This window comes from Chionomys nivalis, chromosome 7 (assembly GCF_950005125.1).
Source record: "Chionomys nivalis chromosome 7, mChiNiv1.1, whole genome shotgun sequence".
NCBI lineage: Eukaryota > Metazoa > Chordata > Mammalia > Rodentia > Cricetidae > Chionomys > Chionomys nivalis.
The window spans coordinates 67,614,519-67,635,207 of NC_080092.1; the positions used below are offsets into that span (position 1 = coordinate 67,614,519).

The 20,689-nt window shown below is 49.0% G+C and overlaps 1 protein-coding gene across 3 annotated transcripts in view; it reads right to left on the minus strand.

Annotated features, from left to right (window-relative positions):
* The window catches only part of Ypel2 (yippee like 2), a 59,043-nt gene that overhangs the window by 16,990 nt on the left and 21,364 nt on the right, over positions 1–20,689 (minus strand). For all 3 annotated transcript variants that reach the window (XM_057776048.1, XM_057776049.1, XM_057776050.1), the window contains one exon: positions 20,179–20,492. In XM_057776048.1, the coding sequence (XP_057632031.1) occupies positions 20,179–20,295 (117 nt within the window). In that variant the 5' untranslated portion in view covers positions 20,296–20,492. The remainder of the gene's footprint in view (positions 1–20,178; positions 20,493–20,689) is intronic.

Below are 20,689 nucleotides of genomic sequence, written 5' to 3' on the forward strand. Positions count from 1 at the left end.
TACTGGACATCAAATTCAAATCAAATTTGAATTTGCTTTAATTTTGATGCCATTCATCTATAAAACTAAAAACTTTTAACAAAGAGTATTCATATTGGAGCTCAAATTCCTCTCAAATCCTTCAGGCCTTTGAAAACAATTCAGGGTTGCTATCATTTAAGGAAAAATGCTATTACTATGATCAAAGCATAAATATCAGTATATTTTAAATATACTAATCAAAATATAAAAGACTCCTATTCCCAAAGTTAATGAGGCATACGCAAATGAAATGTCCTTATACTACGGAAGGCGTGAGTCAGCAGTTAAAACCTACAGACTCCTATTGCAGTAAGCGCCCAGTGCCTTCCAAGGTAAGCGACACGCGATACAGAAGGAACTGCTTTCTAAATATTTCTAACAATCACTCAGAGAAATTGGGCAGAGTCAGTAACACGAGATTAAAGGGGTTTATGAAAAGGACTGAATGGGGGCTGGAGAGATGGCTCAGCGGTTAAGAGCATTGCCTGCTCTTCCAAAGGTCCTGAGTTCAATTCCCAGCAACCACATGGTGGCTCACAACCATCTGTAAAGAGGTCTGGTGCCCTCTTCTGGCCTTCAGGCATACATGGAGGCAGAATATTGTATACATAATAAATAAATAAATACTTTTTTTTAAAAAAAAAAAAAAAAAAAAGGACTGAATGGGTGGCAAGGTGGCTGACCGGGTTAAGGCACTTGCTAAGTCTGGTAACCCTGAGTTCATTCCCTAGAGTCAACACCTGACAGAGAGAACCACACATGGTAAGTTAAAATGTAGTTAAAAAAAGGTTGGAAATAAGTCACGGCTCACACTGGCCTCACCACGGACCAGGCATGATCCAAACTGTGATCCAAACACAGCCAGTCCTCTAGGCAATACAATGAAGAAGGCTAAATCACCCCCCACTTTACAGATGCTTAAGGAATATGCCTAGAGTCAAACAAGAACATGAGAGACTCAGGCAATAATAGGCTCTAAAATCTGGAGGAGCACGAAGTCGGGGTAACAAGGGTATGGTAAAAGGAAGGGAATTAGTTTCAAATGTATGTTGGGCACCAGGACGTAGAGAGAGCATGACAGATTTCACCTCCAAAACAGAACAGGAAACACCCAAAGTCACCTTGGGAACCTCCCAGGTTCACTCAACTTAAGTCAAGGTCATTGTAAGCCTAAGGCTTCTGACTTCCCATCACTGGGGAAAGCTGTCTGTTGGGAGCTATTGGGGGCTGTGGACCCCTGGACCCTGAATTCCTTGTGAGCGGCTTGTTTTTCCCCTGCTTGCAGCTGCTCTGAGAACGAGACCTTGATGGCAGGCTGGTGGGTCTGCAGCTGAAAGATCCCGGGAGCTGGGGCGTGGCCAGAGCCCTATATAAGCTTCCCCAGTGCACAATAAACTCCGGCATTCTTGTATCAAGGATGACCTTTGTCTCTGTGTCTCTGAGCGTTTCCATCTCCAGTCCCTTGCCCGTAGCAGTAGCACTAACCGTCCTGTACTGCAGGCGTAGAACTTTACATCTCTTTATGAGAGAGGGATGGGTCAATCTGTCAGAACTGGTGAAATCTCATCGGTTATTCAAATGCCTCTGCTCTGATGCCATGTTTACTTAATAGTCTAAATTTAACTCTCGTTCAAGTGGGTTTACCTTCAAGGAAGATAATACACAGTCCAAGCTTTCAGGATTAAGCGCTGGAAATTAATGAATTCGAATTCTGGCTTACCAGTCAGCTCCCTATGAGTTGTGTTACAGTGAACCGCTTCAGAGTTTGGTTGCTCTTGAGTAAACGAAAAAGAAGACAAAAAACTTGATTTATGGACCTGTGGTGTGTGGGGCTGTCTAAGGACCACCCAGGGGATGTTCTGCACCCCGGGCTAAAAACAGCTTTCCAGCTCACTACTGAAAGATTATTTCACAACACTTGAAATAAATAATTCAAAGCTAAGAAGTTGGCTTTTAGCTTTTTAGCTTTTTAAAAATCCTTTCATTGGCAAAGAAGGATTAGAAGGCTGCTTGGGCCTTGTACAGCAAATGCGCCAGTAACCACAGTCCCTTGAAAGCTCCCGTAGTGGGCTGCACTCTGAGCATCCTGGAAGCCCTCCAAACACATAGGACGACTTCCTCTTGTTTATTTCACAGACCCACATGGCTTTTGCTCTTATCGCAATCTCCCAGTACTTTTTAGAGCAAACTCACTACCTTCTTCAGCCAATTGGCCCTTCACTGCCAAATTTCTTGAATGAGCTGAGTGAGCCCCTTCCCCTTAGGGCTGCCTACCTGAAGTTCTGCGTGTCTGCATCAAGCGTCTATGAACTAGACATCCAGCGGTTTGATGTAAAAGAGTATAGCTAAGTCGGCTGGCACATAATTAATTCCATCACCTGGAAGGCAGAAGCAGTTCTAGGGTAGCCTGATCTACATAGCCTGGTGTATGGTTACTTGCGGGCCATCCATGGCTATATAATGAGAGCGAGGGAGAGAGAGAGAGAACTAAGAGTCCCCTAGGCATGGTGACCGAACAACCGTCTAGGTTTGCTTGTGTAAGTGCTCTGTGATGTCTGTACAAGGCTGACCTCTGGGGACAAATTTCTCAGAAAGTCTCTGACACATGACCGTGCTTGGGTAAGCCAGGCTTTTAATTCCTCGTTCTAGCACTTTGTCATGAGCTTTGTATCTCTGGTCCCACGTTCTTCCTCTGTACAGCGGAATGACAGTGCCTACTTTCCTTCAACTATCGTTTGCGTTTTCTCTACCTAACTTGGCTTCACATCTCCCTGCCCATGCCCCATGCTTCTGTACCTCATTTTCAGCCCTAAATGTCAAATACCAACTCCTCCCGGAAATGCTAATCCACGTACAAGGTCTTACGACAATTAATTTCACTTCAGGTTGATCATATGAACTAAAGGAGGCTGATGAATATGTTCCTTCCTGCGGTGGCAGCTGTCCAGTTTCTACCGTATTAGCATGCTCCCATCTCCAGTTCAGCAGATGCATGCACGCAGTCAGATATATTACTTAAAAGGTCATGATCAGCATCTGAGAGGGGAGCTGAAGCAGGAGAAATACCACAAGTTGAGACTGGCTAGGCAGTGCAGTGAACTCCAGGCCAGCATGGACGCCAGAAAAAAGCCTGACTCAGGTGTAGTGGGGCACTCGGGGAGCAGAGGCGGGCAGATCTTTGAGCTCCAGATGCTGTCTACATAGTCAGCAAGGACAGCCAGAACTAGAGAGAGATGCTGTTTCGGGAAAGGGGAAGAGGACATGGTGGGGGCTGTGAGAGTCCAAGTGTGGACCACAGAAACCAGGCAGAGCGCGGAAGGCGCTGCCAAAGGGCCAAGAGGCACACACAATGAACTCCTGGCTTTTCTGGCTCACCAGAAATAGAACATAACCAGATCGGAATAACCAGCCTGTTGGCTCCTAAGCTAGGAAGAACTCCATAACCTGCCTTTCCCGAGGAGAGTGTCCCCAGCGCTCTGTGAAATGAGGGAGCTGAGAAAGGTCTCTTACAGAGCAGACCTCCGAGTCCATAGTCTCTAGAGAACAGCCACCTGGCACACTGAAGGTTTCTGACTCAGACCTCTCCACACTCGTGGTGGTAAACATCCTCTTTGCTTTTCACTGGCTAACCTATCTGATGATCCCTTGGCTTAGGGCTCTCAGCACTCAGATGGAGAAACTAAAATTCCTGCCGTATAATCTGGTGTTCATCTTTCTTCCTAGGCCAACATGAAAGTATTGGGCTCACTGTGAATTAGGCCCTAGTAAAACATTGCCTAGTCAAAGGGAAATCCCCAATCTAGGAGGGGCTCAGAACCACGTGGTATGGCCACGTGATCATGCCAGTGTTCTTTATTTCAATCTGCAAGGCATGCTGGATACCATGGAGGATTTAACTAGTCGTCTGTGTACTAAAGGTGCTTATTACAATCTGGCCAAGCAGGAGACAGGCCTAAAACACATAAATAAAACATGCTAACACAGTTAAAAGTTTAAAGATGGCTGGGGCCCAGAGAGGATGGGAGCAACAGTCTGGGGCTGTTCAAAGGAGAGGGTGCTCCTCGGAGAGGAAAAAGGGATTAAATCTAAGAATCCAGGAAAGTCAGAAGCCCAGCAACCTTCCCTATTGCACGTTATAGAAACCAACAGTGGAGCCAGGCGTGGTGGCACATGCCTTTAATCCCAGCACTCAGGAAGATGGATTCTCTGAGTTCCAAGACCAGCGTGGTCTATAGAGGGAGTTCCAGGACAACCAGGAAAACACAGAGAAACCCTGTCCCAAAACAAACAAAAAACAAAAACAAAAATCAAGCAAGCAAGTGTTCCAAACATTTGTTCAAAAATAAGACAGGGTCTTGTTATGGATATATAGCCTAGGTAACCCTGAACTACTTGATCTCACCTCAGCCATGTGAGTATAGATATCAGCTATTTGGACAAAATAAAGACTCCACCCCTTATATTTCCCACAATTTTATATACTTGGGGCGTGGTCTTAAGCAATTTTTTAGATGCATCCGTTTGTTTTGTGAACGTGTGTACACGGAGGTCAGAGGTCAGAGGACACTCTCCAGGAGTCAGGCCTCTCCTTCCGCTCTAAGCTGCAGGGTCTAAACTAAGGTCATCGGCTTGCAGCAGACACCTTTAGCTTCTGGGCCGTCTTGAAGGCCCCTAAGCACTCCTGATAACGAAGCACTCACGTCTCATGATAACCCTGGGACTATGTAGGCAGTATAATTTGCATTCCAAGGGTGAGGAAAGTAGATGGGATCTGGGCCACGCTTAGACCCCAAAGAGAGACCCTGACCCTTTTCAGCCACCCACATTCTTCTGTGAGCCTTGTCTACTGTCTATACTTCCTAACACCAGACATCTTCATCCCTTAGTCCTCAACATCCCTGATGGGGTGGAGAAGGTGTGCCATATCTACCAGACGGGCAGGGAATCCCAAAGCAGAGCTTGTTAGTTTTTAAGCAAGGACCGGCCAGTGGGACCGAGAAGCGGGACTTTCACCCAGACTGCAGGGCTTTCATGTTGCTCCGTGAATGCAGCCAGGACAGTAAGCCCGGGTGTTCTGCAGTCCGTTACCAAGTCTCTGATTAGGTCTAGCAAGGGACTCAATTAGCATCATGGAAACACGGAGCAGATTTTGGAAGAAAGGTCAGCCACAAGCCCTAGCATTTGCTGTCAGCCATCTGCCAGGCAGGAAGTACTACTCAGATCTATTTTTAATCCTCTTCCCTGGGCTAGGACTCCTGGGAGAATGCAGAGGCTGGGGTTATTCCGAGACAAACATCTAATTACCACCTTTCTATACACATCTGAAAACACTGGATCCTCAAGACCAGTGCAGACGTGGAGGCCCAGGTCCTGGACTCTGTCATTCTGGACTGGACCCACAGGTCATCTTTGATAGCCATGGGAAAGTATCTTAAGTCTGATTGGGTCATGAATTCTATTAGGTAATTTGGTGATCTCTATAACCAGGTTCAAAGGACTGGATAATGGAAGGGACTTCCGGCGAGGCATCCCTGGGTTTTCCACAAAGTAGGCCTGTGGAGTGACATTGTAGGCTTCCTCACTGCTGCCATCTTTATTTACTCTCATTTGTCAGGTAAACTGAAACCAGCGAAGCTAGGCAGAAACCTCATTTATTACTCAGTACAGGGAAAGAGGAGGGAAAGGGGAGATGTTCCAACTCAGTTCCCAAGGACCAGGCTTCCAGAAGCAGGAACCTTCTGTCCACTGGCTTCCTCTCCCTCTTGTTCCCACCACAGTCCTGTCTCACTTCAGTGCAGCCCAGGGGATTGGATGGGGAACCTGGCAGGACCAAGGGAGATTATGCAGAAAGGGGCCTGGTGGTTCAGGGAGCCCTTCTGTTCCAGGCTCACACCTCAGAGTTCCCTTGTCTCTTGATGCAAACTTCAGCCTCCCGTTCCCATCCAAAGGTAAAACCGCCAGCATCAGGGTACTGTGCCCTCTGACAAAGGGGCCTGGGGGGGGGGGCGTGTGTTAGCCGTCTCTCCACCCTCCCCTTCCCCCCAGCAGCCTTATCTATCAGTGAGAAACAAGTGGGAATGGGAAGCTGACACAGCATTTGGTTGCAGGAGCTCAGCCTAAGGATGTGAAACAGGAGACTGGGCGGTAGAGCAACTCAACACCAGCACCCGCGGGGCCAGAGTGCGGGGAGGAAGGGAATGAATAGGCAGGTCTGTGCTTCACAGGTGCCCTTGGCTGGATGCTGGCATCCCAACCCCTCAGTGGTGGGGAACTCTGCTCCAGTGAGCTGGGACATACATGTCTGGGAGGGGGGGACACACGACACTCCAAAGGTCACATTCCCCTGACCTAGTTGGACCACAGTTAATTAAGGCTCCCAAGCCCTGCTGACTCCTGGTTTCCTCTTCTGGTCTGGTTTCAGGAAAGCAGGGAGTTAATCAGCAAACAACTGAAGACTGGTTACTCTCTACCCCTGCGGAGGATCATGTGTTCCCTCTCCATCCCTGTCTGCGCCCAAGCAGAGCCAGAAAACCCCACTTTTAAAAGAATAAGGACTGGGAGACAGTGATCACCATAAAGTCTGATAATCTGACTTCCAGGATACACGTGAAGGGAGGTTACTAACTCCTACGAGTTGTCCTCTGACCTCCACATGTGGGACACAGCAGGTACACCCAAATATACACTCTATCCCTCACACTCACAGAAAAATAAAAGTTGCAAAATCAAACAAATAGAGTCAGGCCTGCTGGTCCACACCTGGAGGTAAGACAGAAGGATCTAGAGTTCAAGGCCTGTCTGGGCTATATGGTAAGTCCTTGTCTTTAAACAGCCAAATATGGGCTAAGGAGATAGCTCAGTGGTAAGCTGATCGGTGTGCAAGCCGGAGCCAGCATCCACAGGAAAGCTGGGTATGGCAGCACACACCGATAACCCCAGTGGCGGTGGGTGGCAGAAGAGTGGGGAGGAGCAGGGAGACAGGCAGAATCAGGGGACCCACAGCGGGTTGGCCTAGCCAAACTACCAAACTCCAGGCCTCGGCCTCTCTACATGTTCCTGCACAGACAAACTCACTGCATGCACATGCACAAATAAATGTGATATATTTAAGAAATAGAAGAAAAAAAAAGCTTCTAAGTTAGGGGCTACAATCACCAGTCATTCAGGTATCCTTACTCAATAAGTCAGGGACATCATGCTAGACGACAGTGCCCGGGCCCTGGGAGCTTCTGGGTCACTACAGGTCTGCCACTCAAAGTCTCCCTGGCTTCCTGTCATTTGCAAATGATTTACCTGCTTCCTGTTATTTGCAAATGATTTACCTGACTGCTGTTTAGCTGACAGCATCACCAGAAGGTTATTAATTATCAACATACACGGCACATTATCGATGCTTTTCCAGCTGCTGTACAGTATCAACAATGCTAGTCACTCACAGCTCCAGGCCACGCTTTTGCCTGAAACTGGCCACACTATACTATTCCTGCCCAGTTCTAATAAAATCCTTTTGTTCCCTCCCTAAAGTCGTTTAGTGGTTCCCTATAGCACAGAGAATTAAGTCTAAACTCCTTAGCACAGCCTTGTGCACCCTGAGACCCACACCTGCTGAACCGAAACACACTCTCTCTGCTCAGAAGGCGTACCCATCTATACAGTATACAGAACGATCAGGTGCACAGGAAAGCCTGTGTTTCGACCCATTTTATAACAGCTTAGCTGCTTGTCTTCTGCACTAGAAACACATGCCGTCTGCAGGCGTTAATTATATTCTAGCCACCTCTATAGCCCCAGCATTTCACACAGCAGTGCTCCCTGTATACTTCATCAGTGAGGTTAAGATATTTTGTCCAACACAGCACTGAAAACTTCGCGCAAAGCCAGGCCTGAAGCAGAAATGAGCGGACCCTTCCATTCAGGGTTTTGAGGATGGTGCCACTGACTCTTTTCCCAATAGGGCTGTGCAGTGTTTTCCAGTTAGAGTGAGCCTGGCTACACTGTCTGGCTCAGTCACCAGCTTAACCTATGGTGGGAACCTGTGGGTGCTCAGCGGCTAAAAATGAAGTGGAGCCAGAGGAATGGAATTTTCCATAGTTGCCTCAATTCCTGCCCTGTCCCTGCCATGTCGGGTCCTGTGGGGCCACCACTTTCCCCACCGTTCACTTCACAATAGGCACTTCAAAACAAACATCTGCCCGAGACGCTGGCAAGGCCTGGAAGCCCAGGTCACGCGTGCTTTTGGTAAAGGAGGTTTCAGGGGCTCTCTGCCTCTCTTGATGTTTTCTCCAGTACCACAGAGGTTAGCCGTGAGGACTATGGGCTGGGCAATGCCCAATGTTTACTATCTGGTCTTTCTATGGAGTCTTGCAGACCCCCTGGCTTTAACCCGGAGAAGAGAAGATCAAGCTTCAAGAGCCCCTCCCTCCTGGGGCAGGCTCCTCTCTCTCACTCCCACCCCCAACTCCCTATTGCAAGCTCGGTTTTTTGAATGAAGTCATTTCTTTTTTTAGCGCTGTTTTGCAAGCCTGGGATCCACAAGTCTGTCAGAGACATACAGGAGCCTGAAATACCTAGCACATGACCTGGCACCTGATGGTGCTCAATAAATGTTTATTGAGTAAACCAAGGCATGGGAAGTCAGCCAGTCTAGCCCTGAACCAGAGGTCCACCCCCCCCTCGGTTTCAAGGTGACCAATCACACAGGTGGCTGGCAGCAGCCTGGTGACCTAGATGTGCCAGGGCTTATCTTATCGGCTTTCCTTCTTCCTCATGTACTTACCCAGCACCCCCACCCCTCGGTGCCCAGGGCAGAATGGCCTGTTGTTTTCACAGAGAAGCAGACAGGCAGGGAGGCACTCTCCTCCCCCACAGATGTATTTTTGTGGTTCTTTTTTCTCCTGGTAGGGGGAGGATGAAGAAATATGGTTTCATATGCATCTACCCCTCAGGGTTCCTGGGTGAATCTGTCTGGAATAAAGAACCCACCTCGGTGCCCTACCTGTCATTTGGAGCTTTCAGTATATAGAAAGAAGAGGAGGCTACTAGGAAGAAACTTTGGCAGCTTTTTAGCAGGTCCAGAGTTGGGGACCAAGCAGCCACTAGCCAACAAGGAGAGGCCCTGAGAACAGACAGTCTCCCCAAACAGAAGCCAATGGCAGGCAGTTTCACTAGACTGAACTAGACCAAAGTCCTGATACTCTAGGATCAATCGTCAGGAGGAAGCTGAAGTGTTGGGACATCTCACATAAAGACAATCTGAACGGAAAACAGAATAGGGATAGTGGCTTCTCGGTACCCGAGATAATTTCCGGGGTCAGGCCCAGAGTGAGGACCCCCACTGTGGCTGCCACCCACCAGTAGCCAGAGGGTCCCGTGGGCCACTCCACTCCCCCAGGCCAAGGCTTCTATCTGTCTGCTACTGCAGACCCTGGGTCTATCAGCTAAGGCCAGGGCTCACAGCACGCAGCAGCTCACACACATCTCTCCCCACCCATCTGTTGAGAAACTGATGCTAAAAAGAAAAATGAAAAATGCTTTTAATGGGGCCAACTCTAACAGGAAGGAAAAGGGGCAGTTTTTCTTCTGATGGTTATAGATTGCCTCCCAAAACAGACCCAGAGGGAGAGGAACTATAGGGAAAGGGAGACCACCTATGACCCCTGACACTACTGTGGTCTAGAGAGGGTGTCTGTGGACAAGTGGATGCTGCTGTTTTTAGCAGCAGCTGGTGGAGCTTTCTCTACCACCCTGCCCCCACTCCTCCTGACACCAGCCATAGGCCAGGGAAAGGAGAGAACGGAGTTTGGTAGCCCTGACCTCAAAGATAATACTTAGGGATCACCAGGTCAAACCCTCCCCTCCAGAGTTTTGCTGAACTTTGGGAACAAAGATATCAGTTTTTGTTTTGCTTTGTTTTTTTAAGATAAAGAAAATGGCTCCTTTCAAAAGAACCACCCCAACCCCCACGCTGTAGCCTCACAGAATGAAGCAAACCAACGGAGCAGTTCACAGCTAGGGACTTAACACCAGCCTGGAAACCCTCTTCCAGATGTCAAGGCAGCGGTTGTCACAGTGGATTGAAGTCTCTGTAACTGGTTGAAATGTGGGTCAAAAGCAAAACAAAAAACCAAGCTCATTTGACAGATTATCAGGGAAGATGGGAGCCCCTCTGCTGCTTAGAGGCAAGGCCTCCGAAGGGCCCTGTTGCTAGGTGCTGCTATTTAATTACCTTAGAACTGTAAAGAAAACAGAGTCCAGACAGACTAGAAAGGCCTCGGTAGATAACTGATGGCTAGCATAGCTAAGCCTTCCGCGAGACAAGAAGATACAGAGTGCCAGCCCCTGGTTATATCTGAGCGCCACGTTCCATCTGATTTTACTCGGCAGAAGCTACTGCTGGCTATTAAGCACACTGTGAACACTACCACCTCATTTAATATCCCTAAAAAAAATCCAACCACATCTCTCTCAACATATTCCTCTTATTTTGTCGCTTACACCAAAGTCACTTAATTTGCACAACTACCAGGTGAACAGCCAAGATCTGAACACTGGTGGGCTGGTTCACACCTTACTGCAACCTTGTGGGGGAGGTTGAAGGAGACGTACTGCACTTATTGGGATGTGTGCCACAGTGGAGCAGTCTTGGAAGATCCCAGGCTGACACCTTCATTTCCCCCGCTGCAGGGGCTACGCCCAGCACTTAGAAGCTCTAATGTGCAAGGCAGTAAGCTCAGGTTCAAAGGTATCTGGTCTGAAAGTTCCTCACTAGGAAGCAAGGCAAGGCTACATTAAGAGCGCACCTGAGGCTGAGGCCAGAGTTAGGGTCCTAGACCCCAACTGCCTGGACCACACTCGCTGGACTCTGGGGGTGGAGGTGGGGTCTATAACAATTCAAAGTTGGGAGGGACTCTTACAGGCAGGGCACAGCTCCCTGGGAAAAATTCTTAGGTGATCTTCGAGAATGGATAGAGGCCCTGGGATTTCAAGTAGCAGCAAGGAGCCTGCCTAGTGCGGGTGAGGTCCTACGTGCCATGCCAGGGCCCACCCCCAATGCTCCAACCCACCAACTCCAGTGTGTGGCAATTAAGTGGAGAAACAGGGAAGATTCCCCAGGCATGGGCTATGTCAACAACACAGGGTGTATCTACCACCAACACTTGTACACAATCATAGGTCAGCCAATGCCAAAGGAGCAGCCCGGGCCACACAGACAGGTTGTGGCGAGAAGAACTGGGCAGATCTGAAATGGCCTACCTGACTTCTCTGTAACCTTGGCCTTGGGCAAGCCACCTGATGCCTACCTAGAAGGGATGTGGTAAGTATGAGAAGGACCAGCACATCTGGGGAGGTGGACACACAGCAGATAGTTAACAGTGGCCGCTCTCCTCAGCACCACTCTTGGGCCTCTGCGGCGAGGCCAACATTTCATCTCAACTGCTAAGATCTCCGGCTCTCATTGCAGGGATCAGGGACCGTGCTGGTTTCATCTCCTCCTCCTTAGCTCTGAGATCAAGTGTTTAAAGAAGTATTATTCAGGCTGGGTCTGGGACTCCACCCTATAATCCTAGCACCAGGCAGGCTAAGGCAGCACTGAGAAGCTAGCAAGACTGTCTTTATGAAGGGGGAGGGCGCAAGTACCAGAAAAGGAACTGAACAGACAGCACAGGAGCAGGGGAGCCTGGCCAGGAGACAAACAAACCAGCAGTTTTATCATTCCAGAGGCCAGAGGGAGAGCCTGGGCTAACACAAAACCACAGGAAGGGGCAGTCCTACAGCGAAGTCTTATCCCCAAACATGAGCAGTCCTGAGAAAGTCTCTCCCAGGAAGAGTGGTTCATGCCTACCTGTAATCTCAGCATTTGAGGCTGAGACAGGAGGACAAACAACCGCAAGTTTGAGGCCTACACTATATACGGATTTCTAAGCCAGCCTGGACTCCAGAGCAAGACCCTGTCTCAAAAATATATATGATGTGATACATATAATGTTATGTATTATACATCTCTCCCTGTGTATTTTGAGTGGAAACACACACTTTTAAGTACCTGCGACCTCACTAAGTGTCTACATATCTTAGGGGTAAATTTGGCAGGCATGCATTTATAGGTCACAGAGCAGGCTTGCAGGACACGCCTCATTTGGTCAAGTCAACATCTCTTTTTGCTATTTAAAATACCCACGATCCCACCGGATCGGATTTGCGTTCCAGCTCCCTGTAGTCTGCAACAAGACACAAAAAGATGATTATCAGGCCCCCAGAAGCGCCCCAAAAAACAGACTGGTGAGCAGCGCGACACATGCCAGGTCATTCACTTTCCCAGGGAGCAACCATGACTAAGGGACCAGTCTGACTCTTGGCTGAAGACGAAGAACCGGAACTGACTCCCCTGGTTCACACCAAAAAAGGAGTTCATGGTTTCAACCACTAACTGTACACTTTCTGCCAAACAGCACTCTACAGTGGGTCCTGAATCACCATTCAGCTCCAGAACGTTCAGACCGCAGCAGTGCAGCCGTGGACACAATCAAGTAGCCTTCCAGCCCCTCCTTAGCAGCTCACCTTCCACATGACAGCAACATGGACCATAGAGGACTTATCCCGTCTTCAGTAATATCCACTGCCAGCAGGATGGAGCCTAACTCCAATCTGGCTTCAACCTATCCCTCCAGTCTGTTCTCACGCACTTACTAATCCAGAAGATTGGCTTCCCCTTCAGGCTTCTCCGCTGCTCTTGTTCATGCTGCCCCTCCTACCCACTTCTACAATGTCCTCCTGCCTTTGTGTCCTAAGTGCTGGGATTCTCTGGCAAGTGCCACCACCCCTGGGTCAAGGGCACTCTTCAAGTATGCACACACCCTTACTCTTGCAGATAGGGGTTTACATGGTTCAAACAACAACCTCAAAGACCGGACGGAAGTTATCGTCCTAAAAAATACACATGTGTATAACTTCAGGGATTCCTTCAGTCAGTCCACAGACCCTAGACTGCGTCTCCCTAGCTGAAACCCTGCTTTGTGGTGCTAATATTTTACTAATGGAAAATCTGCCACCTTGAAGCACTACCCTAGAGATAACGTGACATCATAAGCACCTTAAGTAACACATGGGCTAATGGGACACAGGTGTCAACATACGGGTGATAACTGTCTCAGGAGAGACTCAAGCCCAGTCCCCACCGTCATGACAGGATCAGCCTCATCTCACCCTGAAGTCACCAACTACATGGCACAGTGTTTCCAGTTCCAAATAGCGTTTTACCAAGTGCTGAAATCCAACCAAGTCACTTGGTCACTTGGTTCAGAGATTTTTCCGTTCAGCTCTTTTACCTGCCCCCCCCCCCCACATACACACCTTAGGTGGTCAGCAGACAGCTCTGGAGAAGGATGAAGGAGTTAATACTTCATTAGGAGACAGGGCTTTTTGGGAGTAAATGCTTGAAATAAAGGAAATAATTTAAAGTTGGAAGTGTGATTCCCTTTACAAAGACTAACTGGTTAAAAATCCTTTGGAATAAACTTTGGGTATAGCTCACGTGCTGCTGCTAGGGAGATACGGAGCTGGCTGCACAAGCATGGGGACCCAAGTTTGAATTCCACAAAGCATGTGAAAAGTTGGATGTAAAGGAAAAAAAAAAGGTGGGTGAGAAAGAGAGAAAGCCAAGTGTGAGAGGCATGGTGGTATGGAGGTGTGGGTGTGTGGGTGTGGAGGGAGGTGTGGGGGTGTGGGGGTGTGGGTTGTGGAGGGAGGTGTGGTGGTGTGGAGGGAGGTGTGGGGGTGTGGAGGTGGGGGGTATGGAGGTGTGGGGGGAGATGCTGGTGTACGAGGGGTAAGGGTGTGGGGTGCGGGGGTGTGGAGGGGGGGGGGAGGTGGGATGCAGAGGTGTGGGGTGTGGGGTGTGGAGGTAGGGAGGTGGTGGTGTGGGGGTGGAGGTGTGGTAGTATTCACTTGTAATTCCAGCACTGGGAGACAGAGACAGGGAGGTTTCCCGGGTCACCTGGGTCAGCCAGGCAGCCAAGTCTGTGGGAGAAAAGGCGGGTAGCAGCTGAGGGATAACAATGAAACTGACTACGGCCATACACGGAAGCACAGGCACACACACACACACTACAGAGAGAACTTAAAAAAGAAAAACAGACTCAGAGGCACAAGATTCCCAACTAGGCCACACAACGATAGTTCAACCTCCCGATTCTGAGAGCCCTTTAATTACTGGGTAGAACTGGAGCCCCAATAAAAACCTTCTATGAGATAGATATTTATAGAACAAGCTTCAATCCTGTTTCCTCCCCATTGTCAAAATAGAAATACTAATTTTGTTTCAATTTTTTAATCCAGTAGAGCATATATCCATTGGATTAAAAAAACAAAAAATAAAAGGGGCTGGAGTAGTGGCTTAGCAGTTAGGAGCATTGGTCAGCTTTGCAAAAGACCAGAGTTCAATTCCCAGCACCCACATGATGGCTTAGGCCTGTAACTTCAGTAACTCAGGGGATCCAGCACCCTCCCCAGGTGCCAGCCACACACAAGGTACACATACATTCAGGCAAACACACACACATACACACACACACTCACACACACACACACTCAAAGTGAGAGTTCCACATGCTTTGTGAGCTAGCCAAGTCCACGGCCCTGTGACGTGGACATGTTCCTCAGGAGTTGCTGTGCTTTAGGGGAAGATGAGTACCAATCTTACACCCCAACGTCTACTTTGCTTATAGATTTGCCTAAAGAAAAGGAAAGACATTATGTTTTCTCCTATATTCCTCATGGGATTTTTTTTCCTCTTTTGAGACAGGATTTCATGTAGCTCAGGTTAGCCTCAAACTTGCTATGTTGCCAAAGATGACTTATGAACTTCCCAACCCTTCTGTGTCAAATCCCTAGTGCCGGAATCACACACATAGAGTGCCATATTTTTGTGGTTCTGGGGATCCAATTTAGGGCTTCCTACATGCTAGATGCATCATCAGCCCAGGACCTTAATACTTTAGAACACCAGTACTCAACCTGTGGGTCGTGACCCCTTTGTGGGTCAAATGACCCTGAGGGTCGAATATCAGATATCCTGCATACCAGATATTTACAATTCATAACAGTGGCAAAATTAGTTATGAAGTAGCAATGAAAATAATTTTATGGTTGGAGGTCACCATCACATGAGGAGCTGTATTAAAGGATCACAGCATTAGGAAGGTTGAGAACCACTGCTTCAGAGTACATGTGGTTGTTTTTGTTGAGACAGGCTGTTTCTGTATAGCCCTGGCTGTCCTGGAACTCGCTCAGTAGGCCAGGCTGGCTTCTTCTTCCCAAGTGCTGGGATTAAAGGTGTGCGCCTCCAACGCCCAGTTAGAGTACTGAAAGCTCAGAATGGTGGGCAGCAGAGACCAGCAGAAACAAAGTCCTGCCTGACAGCACGGTCAGCAGGGTGGGGCAGATCTCTGCACCACAGCAGCACCCTGCCAGGTCCGCAACCTTTAAGCCACTGCACTGGAGTGAGAGGTAGAAGGCTTGCTGGGAACCACAGGTGTGGAACACTAGGGCTCAAAGGCACAGGTGGGAAACTAAGGACAGCTTAGCCCTTTAGCGGCCACTAGATCAATACAGCATCAGCACACAGCGCCTCCCACCCCTCTTCTCAAAGCAATGCCACAGAAAATCTCTTAGCGGGAGGAGAGTCCAAATGCCACCACAGCCAGCCCGAGGACCCCCACAAGGAACAAAACCTGCCTCCCGAGTTCCCAGCCTTATTTAGAAGGCAAGTCAGCTCAGGGCCCTTCGCAGAGAACATGGCCCAGACTGAGATAGAGATCGCTGGTTCAGAGTGCCGTGACCTAAGGCTGGTCACTGCCACACCCAGAATGGTTTCCTCACCAAGACCAGACAGTCTGCAGTCCTAGAACACCTGCCTCCAGAAACAATCAGACCCGCAGCTCCGACCAAACACTAACAAGTAGGTTGGGTGGTGAGCAAAATATTGCTTCCTTCCACCTGCCCGGACACCCACCCAACAGCCTCCCACAAAGCCCTTCCGATAAGGATCAAGTCTCGGAATGAAGTCACAAGTTTCCAAACGCCCTACCGCTCAGTTGAGGGCTGACGGGCAGACAGCAAGGTAAGGCCTCCTCACAAAAGCTTTGTGAAATTGGACTTGGTGGCAGGGGCCTATAGATTTTTTTTTTTTTTTTTAATTTTATTTTTCGAGACAGGGTTTCTCCGTAGCTTTTGTAGACCAGGCTGGCCTCGAACTCACAGAGATCCGCCTGCCTCTGCTGGGATTAAAGGCGTGCGCCACCACTGCCCAGCGGGGCCTATAGATCTTGACTGCTTGGGAGGTTAAGGCATAAGGACTCACTGATCGGGTGGAAGCCGGTGTATTTTTATGCTGGGCCTGCCAACATTAAGAAACAATAGTGTGAGCAATTCCTCATGTCAACTCAAAACACCCCAGCACGGGGACCACAACACCCTCTAAGAGAGGCTGTAGGAACCTCGGCACACTCCCAGGTCTCCCCTCCCACAGACCAAAGGCTGTGTTACTTCCTATGGACACGTTAGGCTCCCAACTGTCCCCTCTGTACATACAATGCCCAGGCACAAGGTCTTAATGGAAAACACGTGACTATTACCCAGAATACCCCCTCCAACATACTCCCCCTATTCTACATTTGCATGGGAAGACCAAGAGAAGAAATGGAACCATTTCATATTGCATTCATATTTACAAACCACCTATGCACCCCTGACCTCACCTGAGCTGTGTGGCGACCCCATGAGGTAAGCCTTGCTATGGAGGCACGCACGAAGTGTGGTTACCTGCCCCCTGCTATGGGTCTGAATGCCCCTGCCCCACCATCGTGTTGAAATACATGTATTGGGACATGTGGCCTTTAGGAAGTTATTAGGCCACGAGGGCAGAGCTCTCATAAGTAAGATGATGGTCAGGATAAAGAGGCCAGAAGAAGCCAAGCTCAGTAGCACATGCCCTGATACCTGGGAGGTCAAAGCAGCAAGACCGCTTTAGCCCAGCAATTCAAAGACATACCAGGCAACTCAGCAAGACTCTCAAAACACATACATAAAATACGAGAATACATAAATAAGCCAGAGAAAGATCCCTTGCCCCTCCCACTATGGAAGGCCACACAGTAACAAGAAGCCTTCTGTGAACTGAAACGTGAACCTTGAGACAACCTTGAGTTTGCCAAATTTCCAGATCCGGGGTTTCCCCACCTCCAGAAGTGTGAGAAGCCAATGTCTGTTGATGGCCCACTGTTACACCAGCCTTCACAGATGTCAGACTCCATTGACAGCCAATAGCATTTTGCCCGTTTTATGAGCAAGAAAGGAAAGACTCAGAGGCTGGGCAGCTGGCTGCTGGCACTTACCTCCTGGGTCTGTAAAGAGAGTTGGGAAGGAAGCAACCCCAGCACAGCTTTCCAGCACCAGAATCAACATACTCTGGCTGTTTAAACTTTACCATGTTGTACTTCCTTAATGGCTTAGCAATGCTGATAGGAAGGGAGCCTGAAATCCCCTGCTCCTAGGCTCACTCTGTGCTCTAGACCTTTGCACTATAATAAAGCAGCCCCCAAACAAAGGTCCAGCTCTCTGACTCAGGACCCCATTTCACTACAAAGCCTCATTTAGTTGCTCCACTGCACCCACCCCCGCTATCTGCTGCCCAGCTCTCAACTCCTACTGGGCAGACTCTGAAACCATACAGGAGATTAAGTCAAGAGGGAGAACAGGAGGGACATTCTCTCCTTGAACTTTCTTAAATGGAGGAGGGGGCATGAGAAAAGAAAAGGCCCATTTTTCCAAGGAGGGGGCAGAGGCAATGATCTTTCCATTAAGCAGACGTGCATGAGAATGTATAGATTATTTAATGCTGGGGGTGGCAGAGTGGAATAAAGGAAGCTTTGTACCTTCCCCAGCACACTTCCCTCACTCTTTCCCCAGCCAGGCATTCCACCCAGCTCTTTAAATCATCCAGCCCTGATGTACCCCATCTGTGCACTGGCTGCAGCCAATGAAATCAAGGCCTGTGCTGACTTTGGCCTGGACTTGTGAGCCTTCCTGCCCTGGGAGTGGGTAAGAAGGAGGACACGAGGCCAACCAAGCTTTTCTTTCTGCCTCATCTCCCAAGGCTCCATCTGCCCATTTATTTGATCACTTACTGAGTTTTTGCCATGGGTCAAATTCTGATCTGGGGATTAAGTCAGACAGAACACAATAGAAGGACATGGAAGGGTACATGAGAAAGGGGAGCTGCTCTCGGCAGAGGCTTGAGACCCCCACCTTCATATCCACAGAAGGCCGCTTGTGTCTCGTGGCTAACTGAAACAAAGCAAGGACGTGACAGACCACCAAAGGCCCTGTCCACCTGACCAAATGCAGTAGAGATAACCTCGAAGGTCATTGCCATCTCTACAGAATATCCGACTTCCATCCATCTTTTCAGACCTGCAGACAAAACCAGCTTCCCTGCTGGTATGGCGTGACCTTCCACTCACCTTAAGGAGTCACAAGGGTTAGTGGAATAGCATTTTTTTAGTCAGTACACAGAAGATGCTAAAATGCACTGGAGCCTTGACTTCTTACACCACAAACACTTCTTCCTTAAGTTAAAATGGTGCCATTGATGTATGTCTCCCTGGATAGAAACACTTATTTTGGAAATGTCTCCAGGAAAAGGTTGTGGAAGGGATACAGCGCCAACTCAAATACGAGTTTTTGGCTCACATTCCATGCCAGGAGACTGGCTAGCTCTTCCATGGACATGGCCTCCCACATCCAAATTTCCAGTGAAGGGTTTACCCCAAAACTCCAAAGAACCCTGCACCAAGATGATACAGTAGATAGCTAAAGGCTCACCTAAGTGTAAATAACAATGTTTGGGGATGAAGAAGAGTGGAACAGGTGGACATTCTGCCAGGGCCCTGGGGTATCGAGGTTGAGCTTGTAGGTTACTGGGCAGCTTGGAACAGACCTACAACAGCAGATTCTGTTCTGGGCCCTCATTTCAGAATCTGTGACTGCAGACTTGATTATCTGGTCAGCCTTCACGTGCCAGACAAGGCAGCCAGCTGGAAGAGGAATGTTCTGAACTGCTGGCTGGAGCTGTCACCCCTCTTGGGCTGAGACTACCAAACCCAAGGAGAAGAAAGCAAGAGAGTCTTTGCCTAAGTATCTGTCTGTCCCTTAATTGTGTGGAGGCTAGCTTCTCAGGAAAGATGCTATTAAAGGGGAAATTCTCCCACGATCTTTTTCTCTTTGTCATCGAGCCTAGTAAAACCTGTTTCTCCTCCCCTGGGAACCCAGGGCCGGGAGGGAGATAGCTCCCCTGAGAATACTGCCCGAAGTATTCAGTTCCTGTATTACACAATCGAGAACCCGAGTTTATTCATTAGTAACCCCCAGCCCCAACTTCAGAAGCAGCTGTCGAGGCACCTCTGGGAAAACAGGGACTCGTTCTTTAGCTATGATCAAATGTCACCCTGTATCACTTTATATAGAGGTTCCTTCAGGCCCGCAGCTCAGCCTTTCAGCAAGCCACTTTTGTTCCTCCCCAAAGGACAAGTTTTCACAATGCCTCAGCCTCACCACTTTCCTTGGGGCTTGCCAGGGGCTCTCCCATCTGAGCTAACAGTGGGGATGGAGCGTGGCTCTGTGGTAGAGTTCTTGCCTAACATACAGAGGCCCTGATGGACCACAAAACTGTGAGCTGCCAGGCCCCAAAGCCTCCAACAGGGTTGACATCTAACTTCTAACATAAGCTGCTCCGAGTTCGGCGGTGGTGGCGCATGCCGCCTTTAATCCCAGTACTCAGGAGGCAGAAGCAGACGGATCTCTGTGAGTTCGAGGCAAGTGTGGTCTACAGAGGGAGTTCCAGGACTGGTTCCTAAGCAACACAGAGAAACTCTGTCTCAAAAAAAAAAAAAAAAAAAAATCAAAACAAATACAAACTGATCCACTACTCTGTCCCTGCAATTCAGAGTTGATTCTCAGTGGACAGTCTGCAGGTTGGCCCTCTCCTTATAAAGACAGTGTGCAAACATCCTAGACTGTAGGAGAGCTTGTAAGTCTGTGACCACAGTAACAAGAAATGCACCCTTACTGGGAGGCAAGAAAAGCCTTCCGTGACACCAGTACCTTGGAAATGAGTTCATCATGATTGGCCAGGTGAGCTCTGCAGTGGATGCAGCTGTAGGTGCGGTGGCAGGAGGGCAGGTATGCCTGAAACGTCTTGGATCTTGTCATCTTCACCATCGGTGCAGCTGAGCGCGGGGCGAACTCTGGGGCAGCCCACGAAGCACTCCCACAGGACGGGTCGCACGGGAAACACCGGAAGACACAGGTAAAGGCCGTGGTTTGGCAGGGGGTGGGTGTGCGGCAGGCTCCACACACTGGTGACGTCTTCAGAGGAAGGACTCTCTAGCAGAGGCCTACAGCTGGTTCTCGGCAGCCTGCGGCAAAGGAAAACACCATCAGATGGAGCAAAGCTTCTGACAAGATGAGCGCCAGCGCCTGAGAGGGATCAGCAGACGCCGGCCACAGAAGACCCATCCTCGTCTCTGACCCTCACACTGCACCACTCCAGTCTTGCTGGCTTTGTCAGATAACTGGAGATCCAGCATTAACACAGTATTTTCAAGAATGACAC